Source organism: Limulus polyphemus, unplaced genomic scaffold (genome assembly GCF_000517525.1).
Source record: "Limulus polyphemus unplaced genomic scaffold, Limulus_polyphemus-2.1.2 Scaffold743, whole genome shotgun sequence".
Taxonomy (NCBI): domain Eukaryota; kingdom Metazoa; phylum Arthropoda; class Merostomata; order Xiphosura; family Limulidae; genus Limulus; species Limulus polyphemus.
The window spans coordinates 329,952-343,453 of record NW_013666353.1 but is presented as its reverse complement, the minus strand read 5'-3'; the positions used below and the strand labels follow the sequence as shown (position 1 = coordinate 343,453).

At 33.2% G+C, this 13,502-nt stretch overlaps 1 protein-coding gene across 3 annotated transcripts in view; it reads right to left on the bottom strand.

The window, feature by feature from the left end:
* Positions 1 to 10: 10 nt before the first annotated feature.
* LOC106460289 (leukocyte surface antigen CD53-like) overlaps positions 11 to 13,502 on the bottom strand; it is a 27,327-nt gene continuing 13,835 nt past the window's right edge. For 2 of the 3 annotated variants that reach the window (XM_022386971.1, XM_022386972.1), the window contains exons 4-7: positions 11,337 to 11,432; positions 10,029 to 10,130; positions 2,110 to 2,193; positions 11 to 1,509 (exon numbers count right to left, since the gene is read on the bottom strand). In XM_022386971.1, coding sequence (XP_022242679.1) covers positions 1,387 to 1,509; positions 2,110 to 2,193; positions 10,029 to 10,130; positions 11,337 to 11,432 — 405 coding nt within the window. In that variant the 3' untranslated portion in view covers positions 11 to 1,386. The remainder of the gene's footprint in view (positions 1,510 to 2,109; positions 2,194 to 10,028; positions 10,131 to 11,336; positions 11,433 to 13,502) is intronic. The other variant, XM_022386973.1, reaches the window with a different exon arrangement.

The window sequence follows — 13,502 nt, the reverse complement described above, 5'->3', positions numbered from 1 at the left end:
AAAAACAAAAAAACAAAAACAAACCATTTCAACAAACGCCCTGAAGTCGTCCATTTTGTTCCTAATATTCCTAGCACTAAAATACTAGCAAGTACGCCTTATTATTTAATCTACTCTATTCATCTTGAAATCTGACACACACTTTATTTATCATTATGTGCCATAAAGTTCATTTTTTCATACTCTTCGTTGCCATAGCCGTCCTATCACTTTGTTTGTACGTAATTTGCCAAACTCTCTCAGCACCACGTAAGTTTAAACCATCTTTAATGAATGTCTTTAGAACCTCCCCAAAATACTCTACGCTCTAACCCAGTTAGGTGGATCCCATCTTTAGCACATAATTCACCATACTCTGAAAAATATCCCATAGATTCAACCAGCTCATCCGTTGCTCTACGAATATCCCTGATGATCTTTCATTTAAATTTTGGATTCTGCTAAGTAATCCATTCCCGCATCTATCCTAAGGGAGCAATCCTAAAAGGACCACATGTTTATTTCTCTCTTTAAACTACTGAAGGAGTCCTTTATACATTTTAGCAGCTCTTCTGTTTCACAATTTTCAGTACTCATTCGTATGTGCACAACATAAAAAGAATGTTTTTGGTACCAAGAATTAAACTGTCCTCTACGTTTACCCCCTTTCAAGGAAATTCCAGTCCTAGTGTTTTTATGCTCTCTTTTAGACATAGAAATAACTTTATTAGTACGCTTAACGAGAATCCTTCACGATATAAATCTCTTGATCATCTCGATTCTTATTGAAGGCTTCCAAGGGTTCATATCTATTAAGGACTGATACACAAATGCTAACTGAATTTGTCTCTGTATCCTTAATTGTTTTACTACTGTGCAATCTTGCAAACCCAGCATTCACATCTTCCCCCTTCCTCATATCAGTCTTTACCCTAACTATCCATTTCCTGTCCTGCTTCCATCATTTCTACTTCTAATCTCCTATTTTCTTCCGCTAGTAGCACAAATCTATATCTAACTTATCCTTAAGTAAATATGCTTCACAAGTGTAGTGTACTATATCCTTCAGAACCTCCTGAAAGTCGTAATCAGGTCCACAATTTAAATTATAACCCAATTCTGGTACCCATCGAACCCTATAAATTCAAGTCCATCTATCTAGAAGTATGGTTTTTAGAGGAGTGTTATGGTTAAGTTTTGATAAATGAAGAGCAACACTAAGCTAAAAAATTAATCAAAGAGGCTAAATTTTTTATAACGTGATAAAGAAAACAATACGACGTTTCTAACCTAATACAAGCTAGAGCATCCAAAATAAATGTTATATTAGGCAAAGTTCTAACAAAGTTCACAGAATTTGGCATTGTATTATTTTGATGATTGTAGTCAGACATTAACTTCTGAATTTCAAATTTCTGCTATTTGTCGTTCAAGCATTTCCATATATTCTTGGTAATCTTTCGTCGTCTTTTCTTCTTCAGCTTTGGCCAACTCTTCGAAGACGTTGAACGCAATACCGAGCGCCGTCACCTGAAATGTATCGTTAACAATTCTTAATAACTTATGACTGAAAACAAGAAGAATATGTAATAATATGTCAGCTACAGTTAATCTGCCACGCTCGGTCCCAAAGAGGCCTTTCGTCCAATACGAAGGTCCATCAGTCCGGCTGTGATACCACAAACATACTGTAGTAGTATCGAACCAAGAATGCTACGCACTATGATTCTGTATTATAGCTTTCTTGTATATTGGTGTAGTTCATTCAATATGTTTATAATAGGTATGTTATATACAAGGTTAATTTTAATCAGGTGTTTGAATTGTGAATTCATATATTACTTTTGTGAATTCACATACTCAAAGTAAATAAATATTTAGGAGTAGAGTTTCTATAAATACAGATCATTTTATATATATTGAATTAAAGTTGCACATTCGATAATACTTAAAATAATCAAGTCTACGTTGAATCTGTTGAAGGAAAACTTTGTTTCAAACTTTTAATATGGTTATAAATTTGGAATACAACTTCGATAATGAACTGTTTGTTGGATTATTTATGAAAACAGATGGAGTAATACATAAGGCACTCAAACATAATTCAAGAAATTCATATCCAAGACGTACCTGGAATACGATAAGAAGAGTTCCAATCCATCCTAACAAATTTGATTTGTCTGTTAGATACCCGCTGAGTTCCGCACCACAACCCTGAGGATAGAAATCCTTGAAAAATCAGTAAAATATACTTGAAGTACTGACATAGAGTACCTAATGCTATGCTATATACCTCAGGGACAGAAAACATACTCTCATGCTACAAGTTACTGACATAGAGTACGTAATTGTCATATTATACAGAACATGGACAGAAAACATACTATCATGCTACAAGTTACTGACATAAAGTACGTACTGTCATATTATACAGAATATACTATAATGCTGCAGGTTACTGACATAAAGTACTTACTACTATGTTACACAGTACAGAAACATACTGCGATGCTACAAGTTACTGACATAGAGTACGTACTGTCATGTTATACAGTACAGGAACAGAAACATACTGTAGAGCTATTGGTTACTGACACAGAGTATGTACTGCCATATTATACAGTAAATGGACAGAAACATAGTGTCATGTTGTTGGATACTGACATAAAGTATAATACCTACTACCACGTTATAAAGTACCTAATGCCACATTATATAGTACAAGAATAGAACCTAAACCGTTTGAAGTCACTTGAACAATCGTAATACAAACAAAAAATAAAAATGAAAAATGATGGTAGATTAAGCTTAAAATCCAAAAATTAATAATAAAGTAACTCCTAATAATTAATAACATTAATATTCATATCAGTGGATGACTTTTAGATTGGATCGCGTGCCCTTCTGTTTTCTAGAAAAAAGCATAGTTGATTGTTTTCACTGCAGCATAGGATCCCTCCAAGTATATATATAACTTTGTAGATAGTCCCCTTTAGCAGCGTGTATTGTACAAGTATGTCATGTCACCACAATGAAATCCAGTGTTAGAAGCATTTACATCTTAGCAGCTTTTCATCTCATCAATAGATGAATTCAAATTCGATGACGAGGAACCCACTTGAGACTAATAATGGTTGGAGACGGCTTGAATGGGTAATGAAGAAAAACTTTAATGATGACAAAACCTGATGATGACAAAATTTTGTCGAAACGTTGTACATTTGCTGTTATGTTAAACTTATATTAAAGTTTTTCTTCATTACCCATTCAAGCCGTCTTCAACCATCATCAATAGATGGATGATTGAACTATTTCTTAGGTAAACTTATGCATGGCATTCTTGTTGGCATAATGAATCCCAGTGTATCCAGTACATCTTTGTCTTTGGGCTATATTGAATTAGTGTTTGCCACAGGTGTTGTTTTGCACCATTCTTGATTTATTGAATAATTAGTTTCAAACTTGTATATTTTGCTTGAGAATCTTTCCTTTGTTTTGGTTTCTGCTATTTTGCGCTTTAGGTTGGTTGTCCTTATTACCTCTCGGTTCCTTCTTTTTACAGTATTTACATTCTACAGTATTACAGTGTCTTCGAGATAATGCATCATCATTTCCATGGATCTCTCCGATGAAACAGACATGTTCGATCTGTTGGACTAGATACAGCTAAGGATCAGGGAGACTGAATTCTATTTAACCCTGTAACAGCAAGGAATTAAAGTTGTATACTCAAATACGCCCAACATCTAAGGATGTTGAATGAAAGTTAAAGAGAACATCTTTAGTAGTAGGGAAAATGGATAGTTCGATTCACAGAGAAACTAAATAAATCTCTAAAATCCCCTTCTTTCACTCTTCTGATCATTATACTGTTATTTTTGTTCTCTATGACTAAAGGTGGAATCTATTTTCTATCCAATCCAATCCAATTCTATTAAACAAATCACATTGTTGGTTTATTATTTAAGGCATCTGTAAAATCAGACATATATATGGAAGAGTTATGTCATTTCCGTACAAATGTTTCAAACCGAACATCTTATCCTACGTATCTAGTTGTTCGAGTTTACAGTTTAATTCCTAGAATATGTTTATCATTTATTCTCTTCTATCTAGAAACTTTCTCGAAACTTTACAGCTACATCTGAACTTCTTCCTGTGTTTTTATATCTTTTCTTGTTATACAACGATGTTTATACATCCTTGATTCCTTTTCTCAACACATATTCTAGCTTTGATCCGATATGTTGAGTATGCTGTATTCAAATGGTTTTTGAGCCTCACTTCGTAATTACAATCCATGTTGCCACTTATGTTCATGCTCATTCTGAAGATCATACACATTGACAATAACTTTACAGCGTAGTTTCTATTGCAAAAGGCTATGTCGTAAGGTAGGTGTCCTCAATGCTTAAACGTGAATTTACAGTGCTTAGTAAACCACTTAAATTCACGGTTATATTACATTTAAACTTGAAAAAAATTCACAATTAGTTCTGCTTCCCCACGTAAAAATATATTTATTTATAGTCATCACTTAATCTATATTTTAATTTAAACTTCTCCGTCACTGTTAACTCGCCATTTCTGAAGATGAAGTTATCTAATGAGTTTAGTGCCATGCAAATTGTTTATCATTGTAAACGTTGTGATGTTTTTCTTTATTTATATTCAGACATATAAACGTTAACCTAATATTGTTTCATATAACATATAAAATAACTATATAACGTTAGTTATTCATGTTTATCAAATAATAATAATCACTTGTATAAAATCCTGATAAATGATGTGCAACCATAAAAGTCTTACTTTTACTTGCGTTTATTTTATAACAAATTATATTTCTCACAAAACAATTTCTCGGCATGTGTTCAAATTACTTAAAAGTTCATTTCTTAAAGTTATTTCATTTCCCATCACATTTTACGTTTATCCAATTTGTCTTGTTTAGTTTCATCTTAGATTTTTTGCCATATCACCTATACGTATTTCACTATCGATTTAAATTATTATTAATACTTCTCTTATGTTACTTGCTCCTTATTTTTACTAGGGCTGATTTAGTGTTTTAACTAGGTTAGTCCAATTTTTCACCAAACTTCAGTTTCGATTCTCGAGTAAGTCGTTTACTTCGACGATTTCTATAGTAGACGGTCGCACTGAATATTGTTCTAATCTTTCTTTCTTAGGTATTCGTCTCATGCGAAGCTTCTTGCATTTAACATACTCATGGTGCGATGTATATGTTAACACCGTACCGATAATCACAAAAAGATTTGCAGGTACAAATACTCATTTTCTCGAACAATAATTCCTTGTGGACGATTGTCCAGTTGCTACTTCATTAACATAATACTTTAACTTGTTAATAGCTAACTCTACTTGTGTTGTTGCATAAAATATATTGTCTTCCATCCTTGGATTAATTAACTTTAGGTTTTTATCTGTCAGTACTGTATTCAATAAAATCCTATCTTCCCCTGTTAACAATCCTTTAAAGGAAGGTATTTTAATTTTGAATGAACAGTACGTACACACAATTCTACTTCTAAGGCTTTAAATAAAGATTAATGCCTTCAGCATGAACTGAACGGTTTTGCATTAAGGTTATACACAAGTTGAGTATGCTGTATTAAAATGGTTTTTGAGCCTCACTTCGTAATTACAATCCATGTTGCCACTTATGTTCATGCTCTACCTGACGATCATACACATTGACAATAACTTTACAGCGTAGTTTCTATTGCAAAAGGCTATGTCGTAAGGTAGGTGTGTCCAAAGTTCACCACCCATCCCTGCAGGATTTCCATAAACTAACTTGTATACATAGATGATGGTTTCCCAGTACTCGTTTCAACAGTCCGACCACAAAGAAGCCCCTAGGCGCTGCATCCTGCAACCTTAACAATATTTCTTTGTCTGAAATAGCATGCATACCCATTTCATTCTCCAGCTACGGTATGCGATGGTTTAACATATATGTTGTGTAGACAAGTGTTGTGTTACTTTTCCAGATGAAAAGCTTCCTTGGTTATGCTGTGTAATTTTACCTGGCAAAAGTGGAGGGCTTTTGTCACTGAATCTTGTGTTCATGGATTCGTACTTGTTGCAAGATGCCACGCTTTCCTTACCATAGCTGAAGTACAACTTATTGTAGGTTTCTTTCTTGATGGTCCTATTTTCCGTAATTGATCCCTACTCCTTTTTCTTCAATGCCATTATGTCCAGAAATTCTAAATTCCTGATTTATACACGTCTTTATGAACTGTGTGTATGGATATCTTGAATTGAAAATAAATCACATACCCCTCCCTTAAAGCGAGCAGTATTAGTTGCACCACACTACCTACGTAATTCCAAACAATGTCAAATTGTAGTTCTGATACATATCGTTCCATCGCGACATTATATCGGCTATGGCTGTCATATGACTTGCCGATTTGCATATTAAAAACCGTTTTAATATAGCGTACTCAACCCTCTATATAATCCAAATTGTAACACAACAAATTGCCACTCCATTTTATGCAGTCAAGGCTGTTTTGTCTAGATTTGCTTCATCGACTTTGCACTTACCAGTATCCTTTCCTCAGATCCAATGTTGAAAACCATTTTGCCCTGGATGAAGCATCCAAAGTAGAGTCAATCCTTGGCAGTGGGTAGGCGTTATTTGTTGTGACTTAAGTTACCTACTGGATCTTGTGAATCCCTCTCCACGTTTCTTAAGTACAATAGATAATACTCAAGAATAGCACTTGGTTCCATTGCTTCTTGTTCTTTCATGGCTTTTACTTCTTTGAGAAATTCAGTCTTTTTTGCGACTGAGAGACATCTGGATAACTGGACTACATCTCCAGTATCAATCATATGTGATATTTTATTTGTCCGGCCTAAGTCTTGATACCCACTGGAGATGAAATCTTGGCATTTTATGAACAAGTGAAGTAATCTGTGGGGTTTATCTGTTGCAAGATAAAACTAATTTTCATATCGTCATTCACTGTGACATCTATGAGTTGGTCATATGCAAATTTCTTCATCAGTTCACATGGATCAGCCGAATAAAATAACTGAGCATGTCTTCAGCAAATTCAACCAAAGACTTGTCTTTCCTCTCTACTGTGGTCCTAAACGTTGCTTAGGAAACTTCCCTGTGCTTTGATACTTCAAATATGTTTGAGGATGCATCCACAAATGCTCTGATAGTTGTTATCTCTCTTAGTTTGAAGTTTGCTTGATGTTATAAAATCTCGTCCTTTTCAACAGGAGCAAGATGAATAGCGTTGTTGTTCACTATTCCACCAATTCACTTTAAAAAGTATTCCAAACTATGCCTCGTATGATACAGATTCATTATATTCTTTTGGTTTCTTTTGTGTAATGTTGTAGAAGTCTGCTAAATTCTGTAACTTCATGAAGTTATGATATAGCTGGAGTAGCACAGGAAGGTACTTCAGTCATACATGCCACGGTAGTAGTTGTAAAAGGTGGTTAATGGTGTTAGGAGTTGGACATTTTGTGTACATGTTAAAACAGTTGTGTCTGGTTTGATCCTTGTATATGCCGATTCAGTGTCTAGATATTTTATTCTGGCATTCATGTCCTTCTCTAAATTTCTAATGCTTTCATTTATCTTATTATTACGTTTTTGTACTTTTTCGACCTCGTTGTTATACTTCATTTGTACATTTTCTATGGATTCCTCGACCTTTGATCAAATGAGTTTCTGTTCGTAATTCGTTTGTAAATTTCATTTTTCACTCTAATAATTTCTCTCTAAATTCCTGTTGGTGTGCTTATAACCTTTTCCAAGCTGTTGAGCACCTTTTAGGAACCGAGTGCATACTTCCAGATAAACTTTTAAATTTCAAGTAACAAATAGTAATTGTAACTTTACTCGAGCAATTGTTTATATTCACCTTTTTATGACCTCATAGAAGGTGATTGAAGAATTACTAATAAAACTGAGGCAAAGTTTAAATATCATTGAATAGAACACAATTTTTATTATTTACATCGAAATTGAGATAATTGGAATGAGAAGTTACATACTTGTTCGTTGAAAAGTGACAAGACTTCATTCGATGCAGAGAAGAACAACAGAATTTAATGGGAAGTTTAAAGGACTTAGCAACAAACCACACGTCTGAAAATATGTTTGTAGTTTGTTTCGACGTTCATTTCATATCTTAAAATGTTTTTGTGTTAAATTATATTTGTTTTAAAGCTACTAAAATTATCTTCTATGACTAGACATATGGTAAATCTTACTAGGTTTAGACCGTACAACAGGCAACGGAAAAAATATTTTGGTGACGCAAATCTTTATTTACAGAATATTATTAGCAAATACATTGTATTCAAATAACGTAGATAAGTCAAAGATCTTATTATTTATTAAATTGAAAATAAACTATCTTTATTAGAAATAAATTGATCTCAATCAAGAATATTGTTAGTTTAAATACATGTTGTCTAGCCTGACCTGACGCCATTGTGACATGTGAGGCCAGAGGTCACCAATATATATTTGTCAGTTTCACATTTTATTCTATTGTATTACGGGTTATAGGTAGAAGTGGTGACTCCTATAATTGGTAAAATAAAGGATAAAAACAAACAATTTAATGAATATCAATTGGAAATGAGGTAAATAATAGTTTTGGCCACCTTCACTTCCTTAGAGAATAATATTCAGTTAGTTACTTAGTCATTGTTCTTTGTAGACCATTTAGAAGGTGAGATAATGCTTTACACCTCTAATTCCCCTGATGACTGATGAAAAGAAAATTATTTAAAGCTCCAGGTTCAACTATGGTAAACAATAGCGTAACGTATTTTTGTACATACGTACATACGTTTGACTTGTTTTGAATATATATATATATATTATTTTAATACAAGTAGATTGTGTGCAGTTCATTTATTGTTAAAATTTATCACCAACAAATCACAGACACCTACTGTAAAGAATCCCGGCCTTACAAAACCCGACAAGAATCATACACTAGCTTAAATATTGTTTTTATATCTTTCAAATCCTTTTCCAAACAATCAAGGAAATTTCAGACGTCACGCGTTCATCACTTCGCATCAAAACTTCCTTCTAGCGAACATTACAAATGTCTAAGTTCAAATATTAAAAACAGCCTACCACAGTAGTGTCATGTCACATATTGCTGTCACAGAACACCTACTGACGTGATATACAATACAAATACAGAATTATGGTGCCATATTAAAGGTTACTCACAGAGTAGACGTCACCTACTGAGAGCCTAAATATTTCACAGAATGTAATATATTGTTGTGCTATAGAGTGTGAAATAGACCATCCTCTTGGCATGTTTCATGGTACAAAGACGTAATATAGCACACGTTACAGAATATTGTCACAGAGTACATAGTTACGTTTAAAAAGTCCAGACTTGAGTAAACAGCTTACAACAACTGTAGAGATTTGTTATAACGTTGAATAACTGGTGCAGTATACTGCTTTAGATTATTTTGTTTTGTTTGTTTGTTTGTTTGGAATTAAGCATAAAGTTACACAATGGGCTATCTGTGCTCTGCCCACCACTGGTATCGAAACCCGGTTTCTAGCGCTGTAAGTCTGCAGACATACCGCTGTGCCACTGGGGGGCCTTTATATTATTATAATAGTTTATAAAAAAAGTTCGTCGTGATTTAAAATAATAGCTTATTTATCTGTATAAGCAATTATTACAATTAATAACACATTTCTTCATGAACTATTAATTACGTTAATTGCTTATGTACAGAGTAACATTATGATATAACAGAAGTCCGTAAAGAGTTTGTTATCATGTATAGTTTAACATTTATAGAGAGAAAATAAGTGTTAAATTGAACAGTATTTGGACTGATAGACAAAGTATTTTATCTCACGAGTTTTTAGGTAGAATGTGTTCTTAAAACGAAAAAGAAAACAACAACAATAACATTACTAACATGTAACGTCATGTCTACTTTTTTATTTAACACTTAAAAACTGCACATGTACAAGATTAGGCAAAGCAACTTACCTTTTCATAATATCCCCCTCTTGTATTAGCTATACAAGAATATGGCACTGACAAGTTCTTCTGTATATAGTCTTCTGTGGAAACTGGTCCACAACACATGAACTAAAACAGCCAAAAAATTGGTATGTACTACTGAGCAAGCCGAACTTGGTTATTAGACACAGGTTCTTTATTTAAAAATTGTCGGTATGTTAGTTTCGAAAACAAATGGGGAAATATAAGAACAATGCATTTATTGCACTTTTTATATTTTAGGGCCAAGATAACTAATCATTCTGTGCATTTCACTAAGTTTTCCTCTCTCCATTTCATTATTTTTTTTACTATAAAATATAAAATGTATCATATAATCTTTAATTCCTATTTCCACATTATTTCTTTTCCTAGATCTCTTATTTTGAGTAAGGAAACTGGAACTGGTAACCAAGTTCAGCTTGTTTTAGTTGCAACAATATGGACTAAGTAAGCCTTTTAAAACAGTATTAAGTTGTCTGAAAGACATATAAATCTATGTAAGTATAATAGTACTGTCTGTTGTGTGTTGTATGTCCATGTAACTACTTCGCAGGGTGTGGATAGGTCTTCACCAAAATTGGTATGGAGGTTCATTGAGTCCATGGGGAGATACATACACAATTTCAATTTTGCATTTTGCGGTTTTTATAGGTGTTTTTTTGCCACTACTTCGCCCCCTGTAAATGGATCTTCACGAAATTTGGTATGGAGGTCCATTGAGACTATGGTGAGATACATACTTTTTTTGCATTTTGCATATAGCGATTCTTATGGACGTTTTTACGTTTTTACAATTACATATATGGGAAGCAACTTTTCATGTCCTAAGATAACCTTTCAATAATCATAAATTAACATAACTTCCGTCCAAGGATGGATACTCCAGCTAGTAAGTAATACTTCTAATGAAACGCATTAGTTTCGCAATGCAAGTATTTAATTAAAACATAAGTTAATTAAAAAAAACAAGTATAATGATAATAAGATATAGGTCAATTCAACCTCTCACTACCATGACCTAACATTATATTTAACAAAGTTAACCTTAAGTATAATGTACAGTGGGAAAGAAAAAATCGACGGATCCCTTAACTGGTTATCTTTGGCTTTGAAATATTCTAACATTGAACAAACAATTTATATTATTCGATTAAGACTCAGCTTATTACAAGAGACATTAACAAGTAAAAACCAACACAAATTCAGATAGTGTTAAAATTGATTACAAACATTATCATCAATATCCTGTATGCAGGCTTTAAAACATCTATACTAAGGTTGTTAGTTTCTTACCTTGGTTTGGATACTGTCTATAGCTTGAGTAGCTGAGGTGCTCGTATAATAGCGTTGTATTTCCTGCAACATTGCTTCTGTAGTAAAAATCCTGACCTGAAAAATTCATAAGTATATTTTCTTTCGACATCCGAGATCTTAAGCTGTTTGTTGTCGTAAATATTACTGATAAATTGAATTTTCAAATATAGGCTAAAAAAATACATAAAGTTATCAAGAAGCTCATTTCCAAAGCATATATCTTTATTCAGGTATTTTCAAGATCTTTGCTTAAATTTTATACAGATGTTTTACGTGTAATTACGGCGCCTTTGTAAGCCAGGTATGGAAACGTCGTATATTTGAACTATTCCCCTACTTTAACCAAAGCTTAAATATCATGACTAATATTACATACTTATACTTGCTTGGTCCTGCTTCTGTGCCATGCGTCCTGGAATAGTGTCATTCTCATATTAATTGTAGAAGCTATAATGAGTGTATATTTTATGAACCTCCCGGAATATGTGTAATATTATTAAAGTTACACTACTTCTAAGAGCCTTGTGGCTGAGCTCATCCCGTTTAACTTATTAATTTATAATGTCTCTTTTATGCTTAAGCTCTTCTTATCACGTGTTGTAACGAGAATCTTTGGATATACTATTGTGTATAACTACGTCAAACTTCCCATACTCATTATCATATATACTGGATTATCACTTTGCAGGTTCTTGTATGAGTGTCTTTAGTCACTGGTGATCAAACCTATAAATCTAGAATAAAATTTATGACCCTTAGATTCATATATATTACATTAGAAATTTTTCAGTATGAATATTTAGAATTATATGTAAAAAAATCTTATAATCTTATATTAAAAAAATCTGTATTGTTTTGTTTAAAAAGCATTCTTAAATCAATTTGTGAGTATTTTTTGCTAAAATATCTGTGTAATTGGTTTTCACATCCAATATGTGTCTACCCGTATATGTTAGTAATATATTTATTGTTTTTTCGGGAACATTAAATTTTATTTATTTGTCTTTGATGACTTTATCTAAATACTTACAAACAATACTATCTATCATACTTTTTGGAAAACCTTCTTAATTCAACAACATTTTGATCTTGTTCAGTTTTTATGAAAATATCAATACGTTCTAGTTATTTTATACGCATGATGAATTAACATTTTAACCAAATTTATTTTAAAAAATCTGGAATTCAACCATTAAAATTAATGCATAAAGTTTTAAATGTTTTATTATGGTATATTTCACATTAAAAACTCCCATGATTATAATGTATCAATGTATTGAAAAAAGCCAAGTTTCTGGTGTTCTACTCTAAATGGTATATTTTTGTGTTGATTCTTAAAAACTAAATTACATGTTAAGATTTACTAAACTAAATTAACATATTTGCGTTAATTCAAAGTTTTAAAACTCATTGGAGAACTTTCAAACCACCACTTTTCATAGTGACACAAAAACACATTCGTAAATGATGGTGTTACTCTTGATTTCAATGGAATTCTATCAATTTCATCACTCTATGTAAATTCGGCTTTTCGCTTTATATGTGTACTCAGCTAACTCTTCCCATAGTTCATTATTTAGCAGGACTAATCTTGGCAATCCGACTCGAGTTGGTCTGGAGGTGTCTTTAACTATGTGATGTAGCCCTATTATCAACTGTAGTAAAATGCCATCAGAATGGGAGATCACCCACGCATGGTGGGAGTCTAAGAGTAGTTTCTCGGGGTCGTTAAACCCGAATCTGACTTCGGATTTTGAGTTCGTGGCTATTCCGGGACTTCATGTTTGAAATTTTATTCATACACCCACTCTCAAGACAGTTAGACAAATCTTGGTACATATGCTCAGGTACCGATGGTGAGTGTTATAACGATGTTTTTGGTCGGGTCCGGACCCCTTCTCCCACCCTTGCAGCTACAGAAGTAATTGAGGATAATGGAGGAGCTTGATCGGTATATTGGAGCCTCTGTAATTCATGAGGAGAAACTTTAAACCCTGCGGCGGAGCGCAAGTATTTTATGTTAGTATATATCATAATCGCTACTTCTTGGCGAGAAACCCCCAAGCCACAATACCAATACTCCACCGATTAACGCCTTCCACGAGCTAGATACCACCACCTGCTTACCCATACCTATAAATATCC